The sequence below is a fragment of the Syngnathus acus genome, chromosome 16 (assembly GCF_901709675.1).
Source record: "Syngnathus acus chromosome 16, fSynAcu1.2, whole genome shotgun sequence".
Lineage (NCBI taxonomy): Eukaryota > Metazoa > Chordata > Actinopteri > Syngnathiformes > Syngnathidae > Syngnathus > Syngnathus acus.
The window spans coordinates 419,886-440,497 of NC_051101.1; the positions used below are offsets into that span (position 1 = coordinate 419,886).

Consider the following 20,612-nt stretch of genomic DNA (forward strand, 5'->3'; position numbering starts at 1 on the left):
ACTTCAGGAGCTTCACAGAAGAGTCGCCTGAGGAGCAATCGTTATAATATTATTAGATATCCTAATTACCGTAATTTTCGGACTATAAGTCACGTTTTCTTTCATAGTTTGGGTGGGGGGGCGACTTATAATGAGGAGCGACTTATATATGGATTTTTTCAAAAATCTTCAAAAAAAAAAAGTGGAACCACGATGGAGCAAGGGATTACTGTAATTTGAATTTCAAGTGACGTCAGCAGCGCAGCTCGGCGGTTGTTTACAAAAAGGACAAAGATTGATCACGGGATGACGAAGATGACGAAGGGCCCCACGTACTACCGGCATCACTTTGTTTCTAAGTGACACGGAGGACGAAGAGTTTGAAGGATTTAAGGATTTGGAGTGACACAGAAGGTTTGAAAAACTATTATGGCTTTTACGCACGCCCGGTCCTACTCTACGGAGCTCTCTTTCACCTCCGTGGATAGAAGTCGGGAGCTGGCGCTCGGCCGAGTAGCTGTCCGGGGATGGTAGATGGGGCTCGGTCATGGCTTTTACGCACGCCCGGTCCTATTCTATGGAGCTCTCTTCCACCTCCGTGGCTGGAAGTCCACGCCGCCACACGCCTGGAAGTTTGTTTTGTTAAATAAAGAGCCGTTTACCAAACCCACGTCTTTCCTTGTACTTTGTTAATGCTACAATATAGTTATATACTAGATCTGTGGAATAACGACGAGGCTGACGTCAGGGCGCACGCGCGGCGTTGTTGACAAAGGACGAGGAATTTGATCGATGGATTTAATGATTTAGAGTGACACAGATGGTTTGATAATATTATTGCTTATATAATAGTTATTTGGGGCGGCTCGGTGGGGCACTGGGTAGCACGTCCGCCTCACAGTTAGGTGGGTGCGGGTTCGATTCCACCTCCGGCCCTCCCTGTGTGGAGTTTGCATGTTCTCCCCGTGGGTTTTCTCCGGGCACTCCGGTTTCCTCCCACATCCCAGAAACATGCTTGGTAGGCCGATTGAAGACTCCAAATTGTCCCTAGGTGTGAGTGCGAGTGCAAATGGTTGTTTGTCTCTGTGTGCCCTGCGATTGGCTGGCGACCTGTTAAGGGTCCCCCGCCTACTGCCCGTTGACGGCTGGGATAGGCTCCAGCACACCCGCGACTCCCGTGGGGACTAAGCGGTTCAGAAAATGGATGGATGGATAATAGTTATTTGATATATAATTTATATATCGTTATATGGGCCTGTGGAATATTTTGAAGTGCAAGCGCCGTCAGCGGCGCGCACCCATTGTTGACAAAGGATGATCGATGGATTTAATGAATTGGAGTGACACAGATGGTTTTATAAACGTGTTATTTATGTAATAGTTATTTGAATAATTCTGAATGTTACGTCAGGCCCGTTCTCAGCTCTTCGTTTGTGTTTATGTCACGTTAGCTTACCTATCGTTTAGCCTGTTGTTGCTCGTTCATGTCTGTTCCTGGTGTTGGACTTTGTCGAATAAATGTCCCCCAAAATGCGACTTATACTCCGGAGCGACTTATATATGTTTTTTTTCACGTTATTGTGCATTTGATGGCTAATGCGACCTATATTCCGGAGCAACTTTTAGTCCGAAAATTACGGTATTAAAAGTAAATGTACTTACATTGTATGCTCGTATGTTCTGAAATACTCTCGACATCGCCCGAATGATAGATTACATGCTGAACCGCAACATGACACGTCAAACGTAGTGCGCTAGTGAACTAATTTTAATTAGCTACTTTATTGTAGATCTTTCTCCGGTAAATCACAAAGAAATTGGCTTGAACTCAGATTACTGGATTCAAAGTCCAGAGTGCTAACCATTACACCATGGGACCCTCAGGCCCAGTCAATGGGAGGCATATGGTTTCATTTTTTTCCCCCCAAATATATGACCAAAGATTTGAGTTCCAACCGAGACTTGAACTCAGTGTCAGGGTCCCGGAGCATTCTCTTTGTCCACAGGTGGCGTCCGTGAGCAGGGTGGCGGAGGATCTACAGGTGTTCCTGATCTGTTAAGGGGAGGCTCATAAGGAGCTTGCGGCCAGCAGATCCTCGCCAGAGTGTTTGCCCATGTGGTTGCCTCCACGGCCGTGTATTTGTTCTCTGATCTACCCTGCTCGCCTTCGCCACATCTCCTAGCTCTCCGGTCTGCCCGTTTGCCCTCCGCCGCATTACAATCGAACCATCTGACAAACCTATTGTTGTCTTCCAGCTCCTGGATCCACCTCGCTGATCTCCCGATAGAAACCACTCGTCCATGGCGGCACTTCACTCACTCCACCTTCGAAGGACCAGTTCTACCCAGTGCGCCACCGAGCCGCCCCAAATAACAATTATATAAGCAATAATATTATCAAACCATCTGTGTCACTCTAAATCATTAAATCCATCAATCAAATTCCTCGTCCTTTGTCAACAACGCCGCGCGTGCGCCCTGACGTCAGCCTCGTCGTTATTCCACAGATCTAGTATATAACTAGACTGAAGGACTGCGCTGGGGAGCTGACGGGTGTCTTCACAGACATCTTTAACATTTCCCTGCAGCAGGCCATCGTCCCTTCGTGTTTCAAGGCTGCCACCATCGTACCTGTGTCGAAGAAACCTGCTCCGTCCTGCTTCAATGACTACCGCCCCGTGGCACTGACGCCCATCATCATGAAGTGCTTTGAGCGGCTTGTCATGGAGCACATCAGATCCATTCTCCCCCCCACCATAGACCCCTCCCAGTTTGCGTACCGAGCCAAACGGTCCTCTGAGGATGCCATCTGCTCTGCCCTCCACTCGGCCCTCACCCACCTGGAGAGGAGATTGCTGTTGTGGACTTCAGTTCTGCCTTCAACACCATTGTGCCACAACGACTCATCTGCAAACTCGACAAGCTGGGCCTCAGTACCTACCTCTGCAACTGGCTACTGGACTTCCTCTGTCAGAGGCCTCAGGTGGTACGTGTTGGCGACAAAATCTCCGCCAGCATCACGCTGAGCATAGGGGCCCCCCAAGGCTGCGTGCTCAGTCCGCTGCTCTTCACCCTGCCGCCTTAAGTCCAGGAAAAGTTTTCTGAAAAGTGTCCCACCCCTCAGAACACCGAGCATAGGCAGTGAAAGAGTCACTCGGTGGGAAGAAAGACTTGACAATCTTCCACCAGAAACTACAATGGAGCTTAAGGCAAGCGAGGCAATGCCCTCAGGAGCAGACACCAACTATGCAACGTGGAAATGCCTAAATAGACTAAGATCTGGTGTTGGACGTGCAAAAGTCACTCTCGCCAAATGGGGACCTCTGGATGATCGGAACACTGAGTGTGACTGTGGCACTGAACCACAGACCATGCAACACCTCCTCATATGCCCCCTGCTGGAACATCCCTGCACAGCATCGGATTTAGCAGAGTTTAACGAGAAGGGACAGAAATGTGTTCAGCTGTGGCTGAACCACATCTAGACAAGCCTGTAACTAACTGCCTTGTAGCCACGATAAGAAGAACCCTGCTGACGCATGACTGCACTGCAACCTACAGCGACAACCGCATAGTGAAGTTTGCTGACGACACGACTCTGGTGGGTCTCATCACTGAGGGCGACGAGACTCAGTACAGGTTGGAGGTTGACCTTCTGACCGCGTGGTGCAGGGACAACAACCTCCTGCTGAACGTCAACAAGACCAAGGAAATTGTTGTTGACTTCCGGAAGGGTCACACCCAACACCTGCCGCTGACCATCGACGGTGCTGTGGTGGAGAAAGTGAGCAGCACCAGATTCCTGGGGGTGCACATCAGTGAGGACCTCTCCTGGTCCGCCAACACCGCATCACTGGCAAAGAAAGCTCAGCGCCGCCTGTACTTCCTGCGGAAACTCAGGCGAGCAAGTGCTCCTCCGGCCGTCATGACTACATTCTACCGTGGCACTATTGAGAGCGTCCTCTCCAGTTGTATCGCTGTCTGGGGTGGTAGCTGCACTGAATACAACATGAAGGCCCTGCAGCGCATAGTGAACACGGTAAGATTATTGGTGCTTCACTCCCCTCCCTGAAGGACATTTACACCTCCCATCTCACCCGCAAGGCGACCACGATTGTGAGTGATGTGAGTCATCCCGCTCACTCTTTGTTTGATCTTCTGCCCTCTGGGAAGAGGTACAGGAGCCTGCGCTCCCGCACCACCAGACTCACCAACAGCTTCATTCTCCAGGCTGTTAGGATCCTGAACTCTCTCCCCCCTTCTGCGTAGCGTCCTGTACTTTTGCGCTATATTCTGACTGTCTGCTGTATGCACACTTGCTCCATTTTTGCTCCTCTTATTTATTGTGTTATTTGTTTTTTTATTATTTATTCATCACTCTTATTTATTCATTGTTTGTGCCTTCTTGTTTTTATTTTTTTGTGTCGTTGTATGTATATTGTGTACTATGTCTTGTCACCGTGGGATAGTGGGAACGTAATTTCGATTTCTTTGTGTGTCTTGGCATGTGAAGAAATTGACAATAAAGCAGACTTTGACTTTGACTTTGTGATTTAGTTTACTGAACCAAGCTCAGTGTTTTTCAAGACTCAGGAAACCCTCGCAGGTGTTTCGAGTTCATTAGACGATTCAAGTGATTAGTTGAATACCTTATTAGTATACTTTTCCATGATATTCTTATATCTTGAGATAGGATATTTGAGTTTTCTTAAGCTGTATGCCATAATCAGCAATATTAAAATAATAAAAGGCTTGCAATATTTCAGTTGATTTGTAATGAATCCAGAATGTATGACATTTTTGTTTTTTCAATTGCATTACAGAAAATAAAGAACTTTATCATAATATTCTAATTTTATGAGACAGTCCTGTATATGTACAGTCTTGTTGCTAAGTTAGCAACAAGACAAACTGACAAATAATTCATTTTCAAATCAGACTAGTGAAAACTTATATCTTAAAAAGAATTTTTTTAAAAGGGAAGACAATTTGCACGAATTTGATGCAAATATGTCTTCGCGGGCCACATAAAATGATGTGGCGGGCCGTATCTGCCCCCCGGGCCTTGAGTTTGACACCTGTGGGGGGTACACTCACCTGTGTTGTGTGCCGACACCGTGAATTCGCTTCCCGCATGACGGTGTGCATGTGTGTGACCAAAAAAATAAATTCGATGCTGATGGTGTAGGCAGGGGTACACTTGCCTGTCTTGTGTGCCGACACCATGAGTTCGATTCCCGCATATGACTGTGTGTGTGTGTGTGTGTGTGTGTGTGTGTGTGTGTGTGTGTGTGTGTGTGTGTGTGTGTGTGTGTGTGTGTGTGTGTGCGCGTGTGTGCGTGTGTGCGTGAGACCAAAACGAAATTCGAATTGACAGGAAATCACTCAATTAAAGTTTGGCGTTCAACCGACTGACATGACATTATTTTATTTTATTGAAAATAAAATTCCTTACATGCTCCAGGTAAACAACAGAGTAAGAGCAATTTGAATATTTATATGAAAGAATTTATGTACAGTAGAGAGTAACACACATGCTTGTCCTATTTAACAGGAAGTTGTGTTTAGCGTCGGCGTGTGCGGTTTTTAATCCTTTCCAATCCGATTTAATCTGGCCCCACCCCCTCCGTTTTATGTCCTGCACACCAGAACTGTAAAAAGCAGAACCTTCTATGGACCGGAACGTTCTATAGACCTAAACACAGTGTCGACTCCGAGGACCTGAACTCTCTGTAGACCCCTACACTTTGTGGACAACAACATCCTGTGGACTGGAACACTCTGTGTGGACCTGAATACTGTGGAGCTCCGGATCATTTTGTATACCGTCACACTCTGTTGATTGGAACACTTTGTGGATCAGAATACTGTGGAGCCAATAACACAGTAGTGTAGCTGACCAGTCTGGAAAGCAAAACGTGTGGAGGAACACTTTGTTGACAGGAACACTCTGTGGAGCAGAACAGTGTCATGACAGCCGGGCCTGGTTTCCTGGTTCTGCCATGGTCAGACGCAGAGGTTTCGGAGGCCCGGGGGGGTATGCTGCTCCGGGGCGGCGCCCTACTTGGAGCAGTCCTGGTCATCTGTGAGAAGATCACTCGTTGCCTCTACATTACAGATGACCTTACTTCATCTCCTTTAACAATCTGCGTGTGTGCGGCGCGCCCAGGCATGGCGGCGATGCGCAAGTGGATCGGTGGTGGCGTTTGCCGCAGTGGTGAGCGTCTGGACGGCAAGACGGTGCTGGTGACAGGCGCCAACACGGGCATTGGCAAGGAGACGTGCCGAGAGTTGGCAAGGCGAGGTGAGCAGCTTGTGAAGGTCTAGCCGCTAGCGGGAACTTGACGCATCACGGTGATGCAAGGTGGACACACACACACACACACACACACACACACACACACACACACACACACACACACACACACACACACACACACACACACACACACACACACACACACACACACACACACATATATATTCTTAAAGCATCGTAGGTCAGAGGTTGCTGTGAGGCTCAGCAAAGCTGCGTAAGCTGATAATGTAAATGAAGACTTCCTCTTGTAGCCTTTAACAGTCCTTGTGAAATTGATTACCGTCTTTTCCCATGTATGATGCGCAAAATTTAACTAATTTATTGTCCTAAAATCTGGGGTGCGCATTATACATGGGTACAACAATTTTTGAAGAAAATCTCCCTCGAAATAAAACTTGAAATCACCTTTCTTCTTGTTTGTTGTCAATCGCGCATCGCATTCAGCCATCCTGCCCAACACAGTCAGTAAAATTCATAATTGACGACACATCGTTTGATGCGATGGTGCAATCCTTGATGGTGTGTTATTGTCAAATATTGCTTGTTTTTTAATCTCCATCGCAAATCGGATATCATACGGAGGCCGCCATGACAGTATGCGCAGAACGGATGCGCAAGACACGTCAATCGCGCATCGCATTCAGCCATCCTGCCCAACACACTTAGTAAAATTCAGAATTGACGACACATCGTTTGATGCGATGGTCCAATCCTTGATGGTGTGTTATTGTCAAATATTGTTTGTTTTTTAATCTCCATCGCAAACCGGATATCATACGGAGGCCGCCATTACAGATGCACAGAACGGATGCGCAAGACACGTCAGCTATATAAAGAGTGAGACTTCAGTTCTCTACCTAAATGCTTATTACAGGTAATATTTTATTTCACAACACTTTGCCTTGTTCCTTTCCTCTCTGCTGTTCACTTCAAACACGCTCCATACGAACACAATGCTCTCGTATCAGACGCTTGCTCGATCAGCTGCTCGTTTGCTGTCACAATGTACCCTACACAAATCCGAAACATTTCTCCGCTATTGAGTTTGCTAGCGCATGCGCAGTGATACTGACCGGCAGAATAACATCCGGTTGTTCCCAGAGATGATCTTTTTTCTGAAATAATTTTACGTTTATGGACTTAAGTCAGAGTCAAAATTTGGGTGCGTATTATACATGGGTACAGGCTTTCTTCCAGCATCGATTATACATGGAAAAAGACGGTACTTCCTCTCCCTGTGCTGGTGACATATACGGCGGCGCCTAGATTCATGGCTGCCCCATCCTTTCGCCTAGGCTCTTCTTTGCTTTGTCTCGTGGGTCGCAGTTTGAGTTCCGAGCAAGCTTCGGCTACGGCGCCGCTCGAGTGAATACTCGGGCTGTTAGCGTTATGCCGTGATGCGGGTCCCCGTAGGTGCCCGCATGGTGATGGCATGCAGGGACCTCTCTCGGGCCGAGCGGGCGGCCGAGGACATCCGCAAGTCCACGGGCAACGGCAACGTGGTGATCCGACACGTGGACCTGGCCTCCCTCCACTCCGTCCGAAGCTTTGCTAAAGACTTCCTGGATAGCGAGGACAGACTGGACGTTCTCGTCAACAACGCCGGTACGGCCGCCCGGCTCACGGTGTCTGGCTGATTGTCTGTACACCTGGACGTCTGCCCCGCAGTCTGTCCGTCTACCCCATTGTCTGTGTGCATGTCCAGGTGTGATGATGTGTCCCAAATGGCTGACGGAGGACGGCTTTGAGACTCAATTTGCTGTCAATCATCTGTCCCACTTCCTTCTGACCAATTTGCTTCTCCCGAAACTGAAGAGCTCCGCCCCCAGCCGTGTGGTCACCGTGTCGTCCGTCGCCCACCGGGGAGGTACGATCTTTGAGCGCTTAGCTTCCCGAGTGGCTTTGCTGCCGTTTGAGCCCATGTTTGTTCCGCATGTTTGTGTTCAGGTCACATCGACTTTTCCGATCTGTTCTTCAGCTCTCGCCCGTACAGTCCGCTGCAGAGCTACCGGCAGAGCAAGCTTGCCAATGTGCTATTTAGCAGAGAGCTAGCACGCCGCCTCAGAGGTCACGCACGTGCACTTTCTCATGGCTTTCCACACCTGCCGAATAGTATCAGTGTTTGGCAACTCAAAGAAGGCCAAAGCCGTCAGCTCCGCGCAACCAGCAGAAGCTAATGGGTGCTGAGCAATGGTTTCAGAAGCTAGCAGCCAGCAAATGTCACGGCTGAACTGGGAAAAGTCAAGCCAACAGGTGTGCGCCACTTTGGCTTTGCCACCTCAGCATTTGTCCAATGCAGTTTGGATGCCCTTTCCGACAACATTTCTGTTGGAGCAACTCCTGGACAAATGCTTCAAGATTTTGGAGCCTCATTTTATCTCGTCAGAGATTTGTTTCTTAATACATTCAAATTTGGTGCAATTATTGACAAGGCACCTCTCTGTGCTGTCCAAATTTAAATGGCATTTTTATTTTCACTTCAACTTGAACAGAAGCTAACAGGCAATTGGCGTTAAGAGGCTAAAAAATAGCACACATGACATCATCAAAATGTTTCAAGCACGCCTACTGGACTTGACGGCTTAGCGCCACGTTAGCTGGCACGCTGTGACTTGGGGTGACGCTATGCGTTTGCTGCTCAGGTTCAGGAGTGAGTTCGTTTTGCGTGCACCCCGGTGTCATTTGGACCGAGCTGGGCCGTCACGTGGAGGGTCGGTTTCCCCTGATGGGGGCGCTGCTGAGGCTGCCGGCGATGCTGCTCATGAAGACGCCATGGCAAGGAAGCCAGACCAGTTTGTACTGTGCCGTCACCCCGAGGCTCGAGGATCAGTCAGGGAGCTACTTCAGGTACGGGGTGAGGGGCTTGTGACTGTACGTCATCAGCAATGTCAAAAAGCTTTGGCTGTAGTTCGGAATAGCAATAGTCATCGTAAGGGGATTTTGAGATTGTGGATCTGGGGTCATATTAGAGAAACGTCCTAACTTGAGAATCTTATTTTAGCTGTCTAGTTGCCGTGGCAACGGCACTTTAGGACTGTATTTAGGAAAAGCATATTACAGAACAGCACTTCCTAAATTGGTTTGCGCATCCTATCTCAAGATAAAGCATGCGTATTACACAAGCATCCTAACTTCGAAAAATCTGAAATAAATTGTCCTAACTTTCGGATAACCCCCTTTGCTGTCCTAAGTGGTGCTTTTGTCGGTTACTGTAACTTAGGCTACTTCGAAAATTATGGCACGGATTTTGTTAGTTCAACATCTCAGGGATAACAGAAATTTCTTCACAGAGAGGGCAATGATGGACTCCAGCAACGTTTGAAGGTGTAACGACCGAACATTAATTAGTCGGTACCGCTTGCCCCATCACGTTATACAGTCAAACCTCGGTTTTCGACCACAATCCGTTCCAGAAGGCGGTTCGAAACGTGAATCGGTCGAATTCCGAATCAATTTTTCCCATTACAAATAATGGAAAAAAATTTAATACGTACCAAGACCAAAAAAACCCGGCTTTTTTAAGTATTTTTTCATTTGCGCATTTTTGTACGATCGCGCAACTGCAGCGCATCGCCGAACGTGCAACCATAGCGTGCCGCCGACCGCGCAACTGCACCGCGCTGGTCGCATTATGGTGACAGAGCCGTCGCTGAAATTTAGAAAATATTTTTTAAAGTCCTGATGTACTTTCCAAAATTTAAGTGGACCTCAGTGCGCAGTGAGCTTAATTTGGTCCGATCGCGCAACCGCAGCGCGCTGGGCGCTCACTGTCGCATTGCTTTAAGAGCAACTTTGTGTTTTCGGATGGCTTTACTGCTCCCACTTGCTTTCTTTGGAGGCATGATTAGGGGTTTATACAATCCTCAATGTAACGAAAATACAATAACAACGGAGTCAGTCGGCATCTGGGCCGCGCGGTCAGGTTTTCTTGGGTCCTCTTGGCTCATCTCGCGAGGTTCGACCTCCGAAATTTGTTCGACAACCGAAGCGAAAAAATCTCGAATTTTTCGTTCGCATTCCGATTTGTTCGAGAACTGGGACGTTCGAAAACCGAGGTTTGACTGTACTATTAACCGAACAACTTTGGTCAGGTTTACAAAGGCTGACGCGGCGACATGGAGTCCTCCCGGCAATTTTACAAGTTACTAATGCGCCTTCGTCCCTTTCTCACCACTCCCAGCTGAAGTTTACTCAAAGAGAATTACAGTACATGCTTTTCAAACAAGCACACAGCTGTTTGCTAGCTTCATGCTAAAAGCTGATGGGGAAACACCATAGACACACATAGGCACAAATGGTGAGGAAAACACAATGAAGCCTTTTTTTTTTTTAAAGAATCACTGCCACCTGTAGCAAACCGAGTTGAGTCCCTGCCACCATACTGCACTCATTTCATGCGTCAAAGCAACAAAGTAGGCTGAATGACGGCTCGTGTCTTACAAAAAAAATGCTAAAAAAAAACTCCTCGTATCTCAAATATGAGTATAAAGTCAAGGTTACCTGCTCCCAATCTTCGAAATGCATTCTGTCCACCATATCGGAGCCAAGCCAAACCCACGAGTGCCATTTTGTTTTGATTGCTTTGTGTTCAGCGACTGTGCCGTGAAGGAGGCGGCGCCAGAGGGACAGGACGATGTGGCGGCCGGCAGGTTGTGGAGGGAGAGCGCGCGATTGGTTGGAATCAAAGAGACGTGCTGAGCTGACCCTCGTCGGAATGGTGTCACCTCGAGCGAGCAAGCTCATGCATTAGCCATGTCGCTAATGCAGTTGTCGATTGCAAGATCATAAATGAAGGTTAGAACTCAAGTTAAGTTTACAAGCTAAGATCCAAAATGAAGTTAAAACCTGCAGAGGTAATAAAAAAACATTTGAAGAACAATTGTGTCATGTGGCATCTGTTGCGGTTAAAAACTAATTGGTCAAACTCAGCTGTCAGCCATAGACGTCTATTAGACGTCTGGTCTCATAAAGACCTAATTTAGACGTCTAAAATTGGTTACGGTATAGACCTAAATTAGACGTCTAAATTAAAAACATTGAATATGATCATATTTCGAAATTTTAATGTCTGAACCAGCTGTAAGTTGTATAAATAATGAACAAAAGTTGTTTGGATTTGTGTTTAACAAGCATATTGATCCGTACATGTGAATTGGTTATTTCTGTAACCTGATATAGACGTCTATTTTAGGTTATTTTATAGACGTCTAAATTACGTCTGTATATAGACCTGAAATAGATGTCTATATTAGGTTATTTTAGGTTATTTTATAGACGTCTAAATTACGTCTATATATAGACCTAAACTAGACGTCTATATTAGGTTATTTTAGGGTATTTTATAGACGTCTAAATTACGTCTATATATGACCTAAAATAGACGTTTATATTAAGTCTATCTGTAGACCTAATTTAGATGTCTATAATAGGTCTACACATAGACTTAATTTAGACGTCTATATTAGGTCTATAGAATAACCTAAAATAGACGTCTATTTTAGGTCTACACATAGACTTAAAATAGGCGACAAAATTAAATGCATCAAATATGAAATATTAAACCCAAAACTAATCTGAAATTTGAATTGAATTGGATTGAATTCATTCGTTTCAAACAGGCAAACCACACGTAACCAATCAAATCAAGACAAATACACTCAAAAGCACAAGCAAGGTGAAAGTCATTCAAACTATGACTGTACACACAACAGATACAAACAGAAAAAAATCCACTGCACAAAATAGGCAGAGCCTACCTGTTTGAAAAGGAATGGGAAGTTGTATAAATTTATAAATTTATAAATTTAATATTCAATATTAATATTGTACAGAAGTTGTGATGCTCTGTTTTAAACAACCATTGATCCGTGTTAACTGTGGTTATTCCGGTAACCTGATATTAGGGCTATGGAATAACCTAAAATAAACGTCAAAATTAAATCCATCTAATAAGATCATATTAATAATAAGATCTCTCCTGGACCACCAACACTGCATCACTGGCGAAGAAAGCTCAGTGCCGCCTATACTTCCTGCGGAAACTCAGGCGGGCAAGTGCTCCGCCAGCCATCATGACCACATTCTACCGTGGCACCATTGAGAGCGTCCTCTCCAGTTGTATCACTGTGTGGGGTGGAAGCTGCACTGAATACAACATTAAGGCCCTGCAGCGCAAAGTGAACACAGCTGGTAGGATTATTGGTGCTTCACTCCCCTCCCTGAAGGACATTTACACCTCCCATCTCACACGCAAGGCGACCACGATTGTGAGTGATGTGAGTCACCCCGCTCACACTTCGTTTGATCTACTGCCCTCTGGGAAGAGGTACAGAAGCCTGCGGTCCCGCACCACCAGACTCACCAACAGCTTCATACTCCAGGCTGTTAGGATCCTGACCTCTCTCCCCCTCCACCCTCGGCTGCATAACGTCCTGGCCTTTTGGGCCACGTTGGCTGCCTTGCACTACTCCTCCTGTACTTTTGCGCTATATTCTGACTGTCTGCTGTATGCACAATTGCTCCATTTCAACCATCCATCCATCCATCCATCCATCTTCTTCCGCTTATCCGGGGTCGGGTCGCGGGGGCAGCAGCTTCAGGAGGGACTCCCAGACTTCCCTCTCCCCAGCCACTTCATCTAGCTCATCCCGGGGGATCCCAAGGCGTTCCCAGGCCAGCCGAGAGACATAGTCTCTCCAGCGCGTCCTGGGTCGTCCCCGGGGTCTCCTACCGGTGGGACATGCCCGGAACACCTCCCCAGGGAGGCGTCCAGGAGGCATCCTGATGAGATGCCCGAGCCACCTCATCTGGCTCCTCTCAACGTGGAGGAGTAGCGACTCTACTCCGAGTCTCTCCCGGATGACCGAACTCCTCACCCTATCTCTAAGGGAGAGCCCGGACATCCTGCGGAGAAAACTCATTTCGGCCGCTTGTATCCGGGATCTCGTTCTTTCGGTCACGACCCATAGCTCGTGACCATAGGTGAGGGTAGGAGCGTAAATCGACCGGTAAATTGAGAGCTTTGCCTTTTGGCTCAGCTCTCTCTTTACCACGACGGACCGGTACAGAGTCCGCATTACTGCCGACGCTGCACCGATCCGCCTGTCGATCTCGCGCTCCATCCTCCCCTCACTCGTGAACAAGACCCCAAGATACTTAAACTCCTCCACTTGGGGCAGGATCTCATCCCCGATCCGGAGAGGGCATTCCACCCTTTTCCGATCGAGGACCATGGACTCGGATTTGGAGGTGCTGACCCTCATCCCGACCGCTTCACACTCGGCTGCGAACCGCTCCAGTGAGAGCTGGAGATCACGGCCTGAAGAAGCCAACAGCACAACGTCGTCTGCAAAAAGCAGAGACGCGATGCTGAGGTCCCCAAACCGGACACCCTCAACGCCTCGGCTGCACCTAGAAATTCTGTCCATAAAAATTATGAACAGAATCGGTGACAAAGGGCAGCCTTGGCGGAGTCCAACCCTCACTGGGAACGAATCCGACTTACTGCCGGAAATGCGGACCACACTCTGGCATCGGTGATACAGGGACCGAACCGCCCTTATCAGTTGGCTCGGTACCCCGTACTCCCGAAGCACCCCCCACAGAACCTCCCGAGGGACACGGTCGAACGCCTTCTCCAAGTCCACAAAACACATGTGGACTGGTTGGGCGAACTCCCATGCACCCTCGAGGATCCTGTTGAGGGTGAAGAGCTGGTCCACTGTTCCACGGCCAGGACGAAAGCCACACTGTTCCTCCTGAATCCGAGGTTCGACCTCCCGACGGACCCTCCTCTCCAGCACCCCTGAATAGACCTTACCAGGGAGGCTGAGGAGTGTAATTCCCCTGTAATTGGAACACACCCTCCGGTCCCCCTTCTTAAAGAGGGGAACCACCACCCCAGTCTGCCAATCCAGAGGCACTGTCCCCGATGTCCACGCGATGCTGTAGAGACGTGTCAGCCATGACAGCCCCACAACATCCAGAGCCCTTAAGAAATCCGGGCGGATCTCATTGAGCATTGAAGTCACCCAGTAGAACGACGGAGTCCCCAGAAGGAGCGCTCTCCAGCACTTCCTCCAGGGACTCCAAGAAGGGTGGGTACTCTGAGCTGCCGTTTGGTGCATAGACACAAACAACAGTCAGGACCCGTCCCCCCACCCGAAGGCGGAGGGAGGCTACCCTCTCGTTCACCGGGGTGAACCCCAATGTGCAGGCGCCCAGCCGGGGGGCAATAAGTATACCCACACCTGCCCGACGCCTCTCACCGTGGGCAACTCCAGAGTGGAAGAGAGTCCAGCCCCTCTCGAGAGGGCTTGTACCGGAACCCAAACTGTGTGTGGAGGCAAGTCCGACTATATCTAGTCGGAACTTTTCTGCCTCGCACACCAGCTCGGGCTCCTTTCCAGCCAGAGAGGTGACATTCCATGTCCCAAGAGCCAGCTTCTGCAGCCGGGGATCAGACCGCCAAGGTCCCTGCCTTTGGCCGCCGCCCAGCTTGCAATGCACCCGACCCCTTTGGCCCCTCCCACAGGTGGTGAGCCCATGGGAAGGGGGACCCATGTTTCCTTTTCGGGCTGAGCCCGGCCGGGCCCCATGGGCGAAGGCCCGGCCACCAGACGCTCGCCTTCGAGCCCCGCCTCCAGGCCTGCCTCCAGAGGGGGGCCCCGGTGACCCGCGTCCGGGCGAGGGAAAACGTGATCCATTAATTGTTAGGATCCTGACCTCTCTCCCCCTCCACCCTCGGCTGCATAACGTCCTGGCCTTTTGGGCCACGTTGGCTGCCTTGCACTACTCCTCCTGTACTTTTGCGCTATATTCTGACTGTCTGCTGTATGCACAATTGCTCCATTTCAACCATGTTGCTCTTATTTATTTATCGCCCATATTCTAATAATCGCCCAGTGTGTGTTAGCGATGACATAAATAAAAAACATAGATACCTCTAATAATCGCCCATGCTGCTAAAAATTCCCCCCAAAACTTACGTTTTCCTCCGCGACCGCATGTCGACGTCATTGCGCAAGTTTAAATATGACTGATTTGACAGCACGTCGAATGTCCCTTTTAAATTGTTTTTCTTCATAAACTCAGATCAAAACAGCCGCTGTTCTAGTGTTAAGAACACCAGTGAGATGCAGGTATTGCATACTACATAAGGAAAATATACATATTATCGCCCATTTCAGTGCCCCTTGGGCGATAATTAGAATAAATACGGTATTTATTATTTATTCATTGCTCTTATTTATCCATTGTATGTGTCTTTGTCAGGTTTAATTCGCTGACTGAATAACTATTAAGAGAAGAGCATCAGCAAACAAACCACAAGTGAGACGGAATATTAGTTCTTTTCTCGCGAGGAGTGCAGTACAGATCGCTTACAACAATCTCACTACACTAAATATCTGTACGCACTCCTGCGCTTTTTATTTGGATTGGCCCTACCCACAAAATGAGATAAAGCCCCTAAAGGGGAGGGGAATAGCACGTGGGCTTTGTCTCGTAAGCAGAAAAATCACAAGGTGTTACATATTAAAAAAGGAACAGTGTGATGAGGAGTATGAGTGATCAGCAACCATTCTTTGTGTCTGTGATGAAATCAGGAAACATGAGTGATCACTTGCAGGTTCATTGGGGGGTGCAAGATAGCGATGAGGCATGTTGTTGATCAGATCAAAAGGGTCTTTGTTAAAAAGGAACTGTCTTGGTAGATGTCTTCATTTTGCTGAGTTGTCCGCTGCGGCCTGTCGGACCCAGCTGTAACCTCTCTCTTCTGTGGTACAGCAAGGCCAAACAGCAAGCATATATTGCAGTAATATTGCGGTAAAGCATCGATTAGAGAACGCATGATTACATATATATACATTTTTCTAACAATTCCCTCCTGTTTATCATAAGTTCTCAGAGACCATCTTATCACCTAAAAGCGGCCACTTCAAAAAGATTTTCGGCCGTAGGATCACAATTCATAAGAACAAATTTACACTCGGGAGGAGATTGAGCCTTAATATTCAATGTCAGAGTCGGGAAACAATTGGGACAAGTTTACCACAGACGCTTCAAAAATGGAGCCATTGCTAGAGAGACAACCCTCGTCAGTCACAAAGTCGTCCCCTTGGAGCAACGGAAAAGTCTCAGCTGCTGGAGAGATAGCAGTTGTAATTAATCTGTTAATTAGAGACCGGAGACACGGAATACAACAACATCCACACAAGGTCAAAACAGCAGAAAAAACGGCAAGGGAGACTAGGACCGAGGAAACCAGGGTACGGTATTTTCCGAACACATTTAGCCAGTTGTTCCAAACCTCTGTGTTCACTCCACTGTGTTCCTTCATTTTCCCATTCAAGGTCCTCAGGCCCTCAAGAGCCTGGGACAGGCTTCCATCAGCGGCAGTATTATTTGGAATAAACGTGCAGCATTGCTCCCCAAACATGGCGCAGACGCCGCCCTCTTTTGAGAGTAGCATGTCAAGGGCCATTCGGTTTTGGAAAGCCATGAGGGAAGTAGCGGCCAGTTGGGAGTGGACCGCCTTAAAACCCGCCTCGGTCCAATTTCCAAGCCTCTGCACGTTGTAATGGATGTAATTGATCCTGTCGACATTTTTGTTAAGAGTGCACCACCAACACAGGGCGGATTCAAAACCAGCTGCTATCTGATTCACCAGCTTATACTCATCCGGTACTCCTCTAGGAACACCAATGGCATCTATGTACGTTGGATCTGTCGCGCCCTGCCATTCAGCGCTTCGCTTCGTTCTTAACCAGAATTTGGGTACCATAGACTTAACAAAAGATCCCAGATCATAAGGAGTCATGGGTATCAATTGAACAGGAAGCAAAAGGGTCACCAAAGCGCAAACTCCAGAGCTATTCAAAGGCAACCCATCATAAAGTTTGTTACTATTACACCAAAACCAAATATCACTACGAGCAATGGGCAAAAAAGGGGCGGTAACATCTATCAGGGAAGCACACATCGGTGCAGCTAGAGCACCCAGCTTCACACCGGTACCAGGCAGCTTGATGCACGTGTAAGTACCCTTAGCTACAGTGGAAGAAAAAAGGGGTTTATTTCTCGTCATGGGAGTAACTGGATAAATCCTATCCCATATAAAACAATCATGAGTAGGTGGTATGGATGAGTTCAACATTAAAACAACAGCACACTTTGGAACAACGTTTGCAGGTATAATTTTTAAAAGGGGTCTTGGTCCCATACACACGACGCAACTGGTGTTAGCCATCTTTGCGGCTTGTTCAGTCATAAGAAGCCAGTTGTTCGTCTGACCACTTATTCCTGTGGAGGCCATGAAATAGCTATCTATATCAGTGAGGAGCACACTCGTGATCCTCACTCCAGCTGTTTTAGTATAATTATTCATACCGGGACGGTCGGCCACCCTAGCGGGCAATTGGACAGCGTCCAAAAGTTGAGGCAGCAACGTAGAATGGGTGACGGGCTTGCCCGTAGAAGTTATCATACCGCGGTTGCTCCATTGTTGAGCAAAAACGTGCACCGTAGCAAAAGCATACTGGCTATCAGTCCAAATAGTGACAGATTCGTTAGCAAACATTTTGCAAGCCTCAGTGAGAGCAATGAGTTCAGCGGCCTGTGCCGACATATGGGACGGCAGTTTGACAGCTTGTAAAACCTTAGTAGCAGAAACAATGGCATACCCAGAGAGGGTCACGCCTAGTTCACTTTTCTTTGACGACCCATCAACGAAAACCACATGACTGTCAGGTAAAGGTGTATCTTCCAGATCGGGTCGAGCCTTCGCAACTTGTTGAGCAGCATCGACACAATCATGGAACTCGCCATCGTCAGGAAGAGGAATAAGAGTAGCAGGATTGAGTGTCGTGCACCTCTCAACGGTCAAATGCGGCTGAGAAAGCAACGTAGCCATGCATGACAGATGACGTGCAGGTGACAAAAAGGTCATATTTGTTTGCAGCAAAAGAGCCGAGACCGCATGGGGAACCTTCAGCGTCAAAGGATGAAATAGCACAACACTAGCACTGCTTTCCACAGCCATGGAGGCTGCCACCACGGCCCTCACGCATGGCGGGAGAGCACAAGCAACACTATCCAATTTAGAAGAATAAAAGGCAATAGGTCGAAACTTTGAGCCATGCGATTGTAGCAAAACGGAGGTCAGACCTTTGCAATCAACAGTTTGGACAAACGCTTTGTCATAGTTAGGTAGGGCCAGAGTGGAACTGGAGACCAGAGCCTGCTTGATTAGCACAAAAGCATCCTCAGCTTCGGGAGTCCATTTTAATCGAGTGGACATTGAGATGTTCTCATCATACATCAATTTGGACAGAGGAGCAACAATTTGTGCATAGTCAGGTATCCAGCTTCTACAATAACCCGTGAGCCCCAGAAAAGACATCATTTGTTTCTTTGTGAGTGGTTTGGGAGCTTGCAAAATAGAGGTCTTTCTACTGTCTACTATAGTTCGACCGTGGGAACTCAGATTGTGGCCTAAATATTTAATTTCAGTGGACCACAATTGGAGTTTATTTTTGCTGACTTTGTGGCCTTCTTTTGCTAAGTGATGCAGCACCGCAAGTGTGTCTGACTGACAAGAGGCATAATCAGGGGACGCAATCAAAATGTCATCAACATAGAGCAAAATCTGACTCCCCATCGGCGGGACAAATTTTGCCATGCTGGCTGCCATCGCCTGTGAGTAAATTGTTGGGCTTTCACAGTACCCCTGGGGCAACCGGGTAAAGGTGTACCTCAAACCAGCATATGTAAGATCCAAGATGGCGGCGCCCCTGTTGGCCGCGGCCGCTACGGGTCTCAGCATACGACGAGGATATTCACAAAATATGTCGCCTAGGACACTACAAACAACTCAAAGTTTAGTTTATCCATCCAGTAGATTAGCGTATGATCGCCAGCGCCTGCTGGAGGTACGGTCATCGAGTGTTTTCGGACACGTAGCCACAACTACCCTAGTCTGTTTGCGTAGCCTCGGAGTGCTCAGGGCGCTAGCCCCAGGAGCTCACGACGCAGCGGGCTCGCCGGGCAGCACACGCCGGAGGAGGAGTAAGCGTAGGCGGTGTGACCGGCGGCGAAAGCGCGGCTGTCGAGGTGGGCTAACGGCTAAGCTGAGAGCTAACCCCTACAAACCGCCGCTTCCATCCATCTTCCTCTCCAACGTCCGCTCGCTGGATAATAAAATGGACCATCTAAAACTGGAACTCTCTTCAAAGAGGGAAGTTAGAAACTGCTGCGCTCTCATCCTGACGGAGACATGGCTGAACTCATCAATGCCGGACAACGCCGTTAGCCTGGAGGGGCTCGCTACATTCCGCGCCGACAGAAACAGCGAGCTAAGCGGTAAATCCCGAGGAGGTGGGCTGTGTGTCTACATCAACAACAACTGGTGCAAAAATGCTAGATCTGTCGCCAGCTTCTGCTCTTCGGACATCGAGCTTTTGACTGTGAACTGCAGACCCTTCTACCTGCCCAGGGAGTTTACTGTTGTTAGCATCACGGCTGTGTACGTGCCTCCTAGCGCTAACACTAAAGAGGCCATGAGGGTTCTCTACCGGACAATTAGTGAGCTGCAATCCACGCACACAGAGGGGGTTTTCATCATTGCTGGGGACTTCAACCAGGCTAGCATGAAGACTATTCTCCCTCATTTTTACCAACACGTGGATTTTCCAACTCGGGGAGAGAACACTCTGGACTTGGTTTACACCAATATAAAGGATGCATTCAGAGCAGCCCCCCGCCCCCACCTCGGCTCTTCAGACCACCTATCTGTTATGCTAACCCCTGCATACAGGCCCCTGCTGATCAGAGCAAAACCCACAGTGAAGCAGGTGAGGGTGTGGTCTGAGGGGGCCATGGAGGCACTCCAGGACTGCTTTGAGTGCTCTGACTGGGACATGTTCAAATCAGCAGCAACATATGACAATCAGATCAACATTGATGAGTACGCCATGACTGTGTCAGCCTACATCAACAAATGCTCCGAGGACGTCAGCACCACTAAGAACATCATCACCCGAGCCAACCAACGACCCTGGATGACTGAGGATGTACGTCATACGCTGCGAGCACGGAACTCAGCCTTCAAGTCTGGCGACAAGGAGGCACTGAGGACAGCGAGAGCCAACTTGAACCGTGCCATCAGGCTAGCGAAGCGAAGCCACAGTCGGAAAATTCAGGATTTTTTCCACGACGCCAATAACACCAGGAGTATGTGGCAAGGCATACGGGCGATCACGGACTACAACTCACCCTCCCCCCCGGTGGGTGAGGTTGATGCTGACTTCCTAAATGG

At 48.3% G+C, this 20,612-nt stretch overlaps 1 protein-coding gene across 1 annotated transcript; it reads left to right on the forward strand.

Annotated features, from left to right (window-relative positions):
- Positions 1-5,648: 5,648 nt before the first annotated feature.
- Positions 5,649-11,198, forward strand: LOC119136457 (retinol dehydrogenase 13). Its single transcript, XM_037274997.1, has 7 exons — positions 5,649-6,064; positions 6,149-6,283; positions 7,712-7,903; positions 8,004-8,165; positions 8,246-8,365; positions 8,941-9,145; positions 10,891-11,198. The coding sequence occupies exons 1-7, from the start codon at positions 5,950-5,952 to the stop codon at positions 10,994-10,996; spliced, it is 1,035 nt and encodes a 344-aa protein (XP_037130892.1). The 5' UTR covers positions 5,649-5,949; the 3' UTR covers positions 10,997-11,198.
- The last annotated feature ends 9,414 nt before the right edge of the window (positions 11,199-20,612 follow it).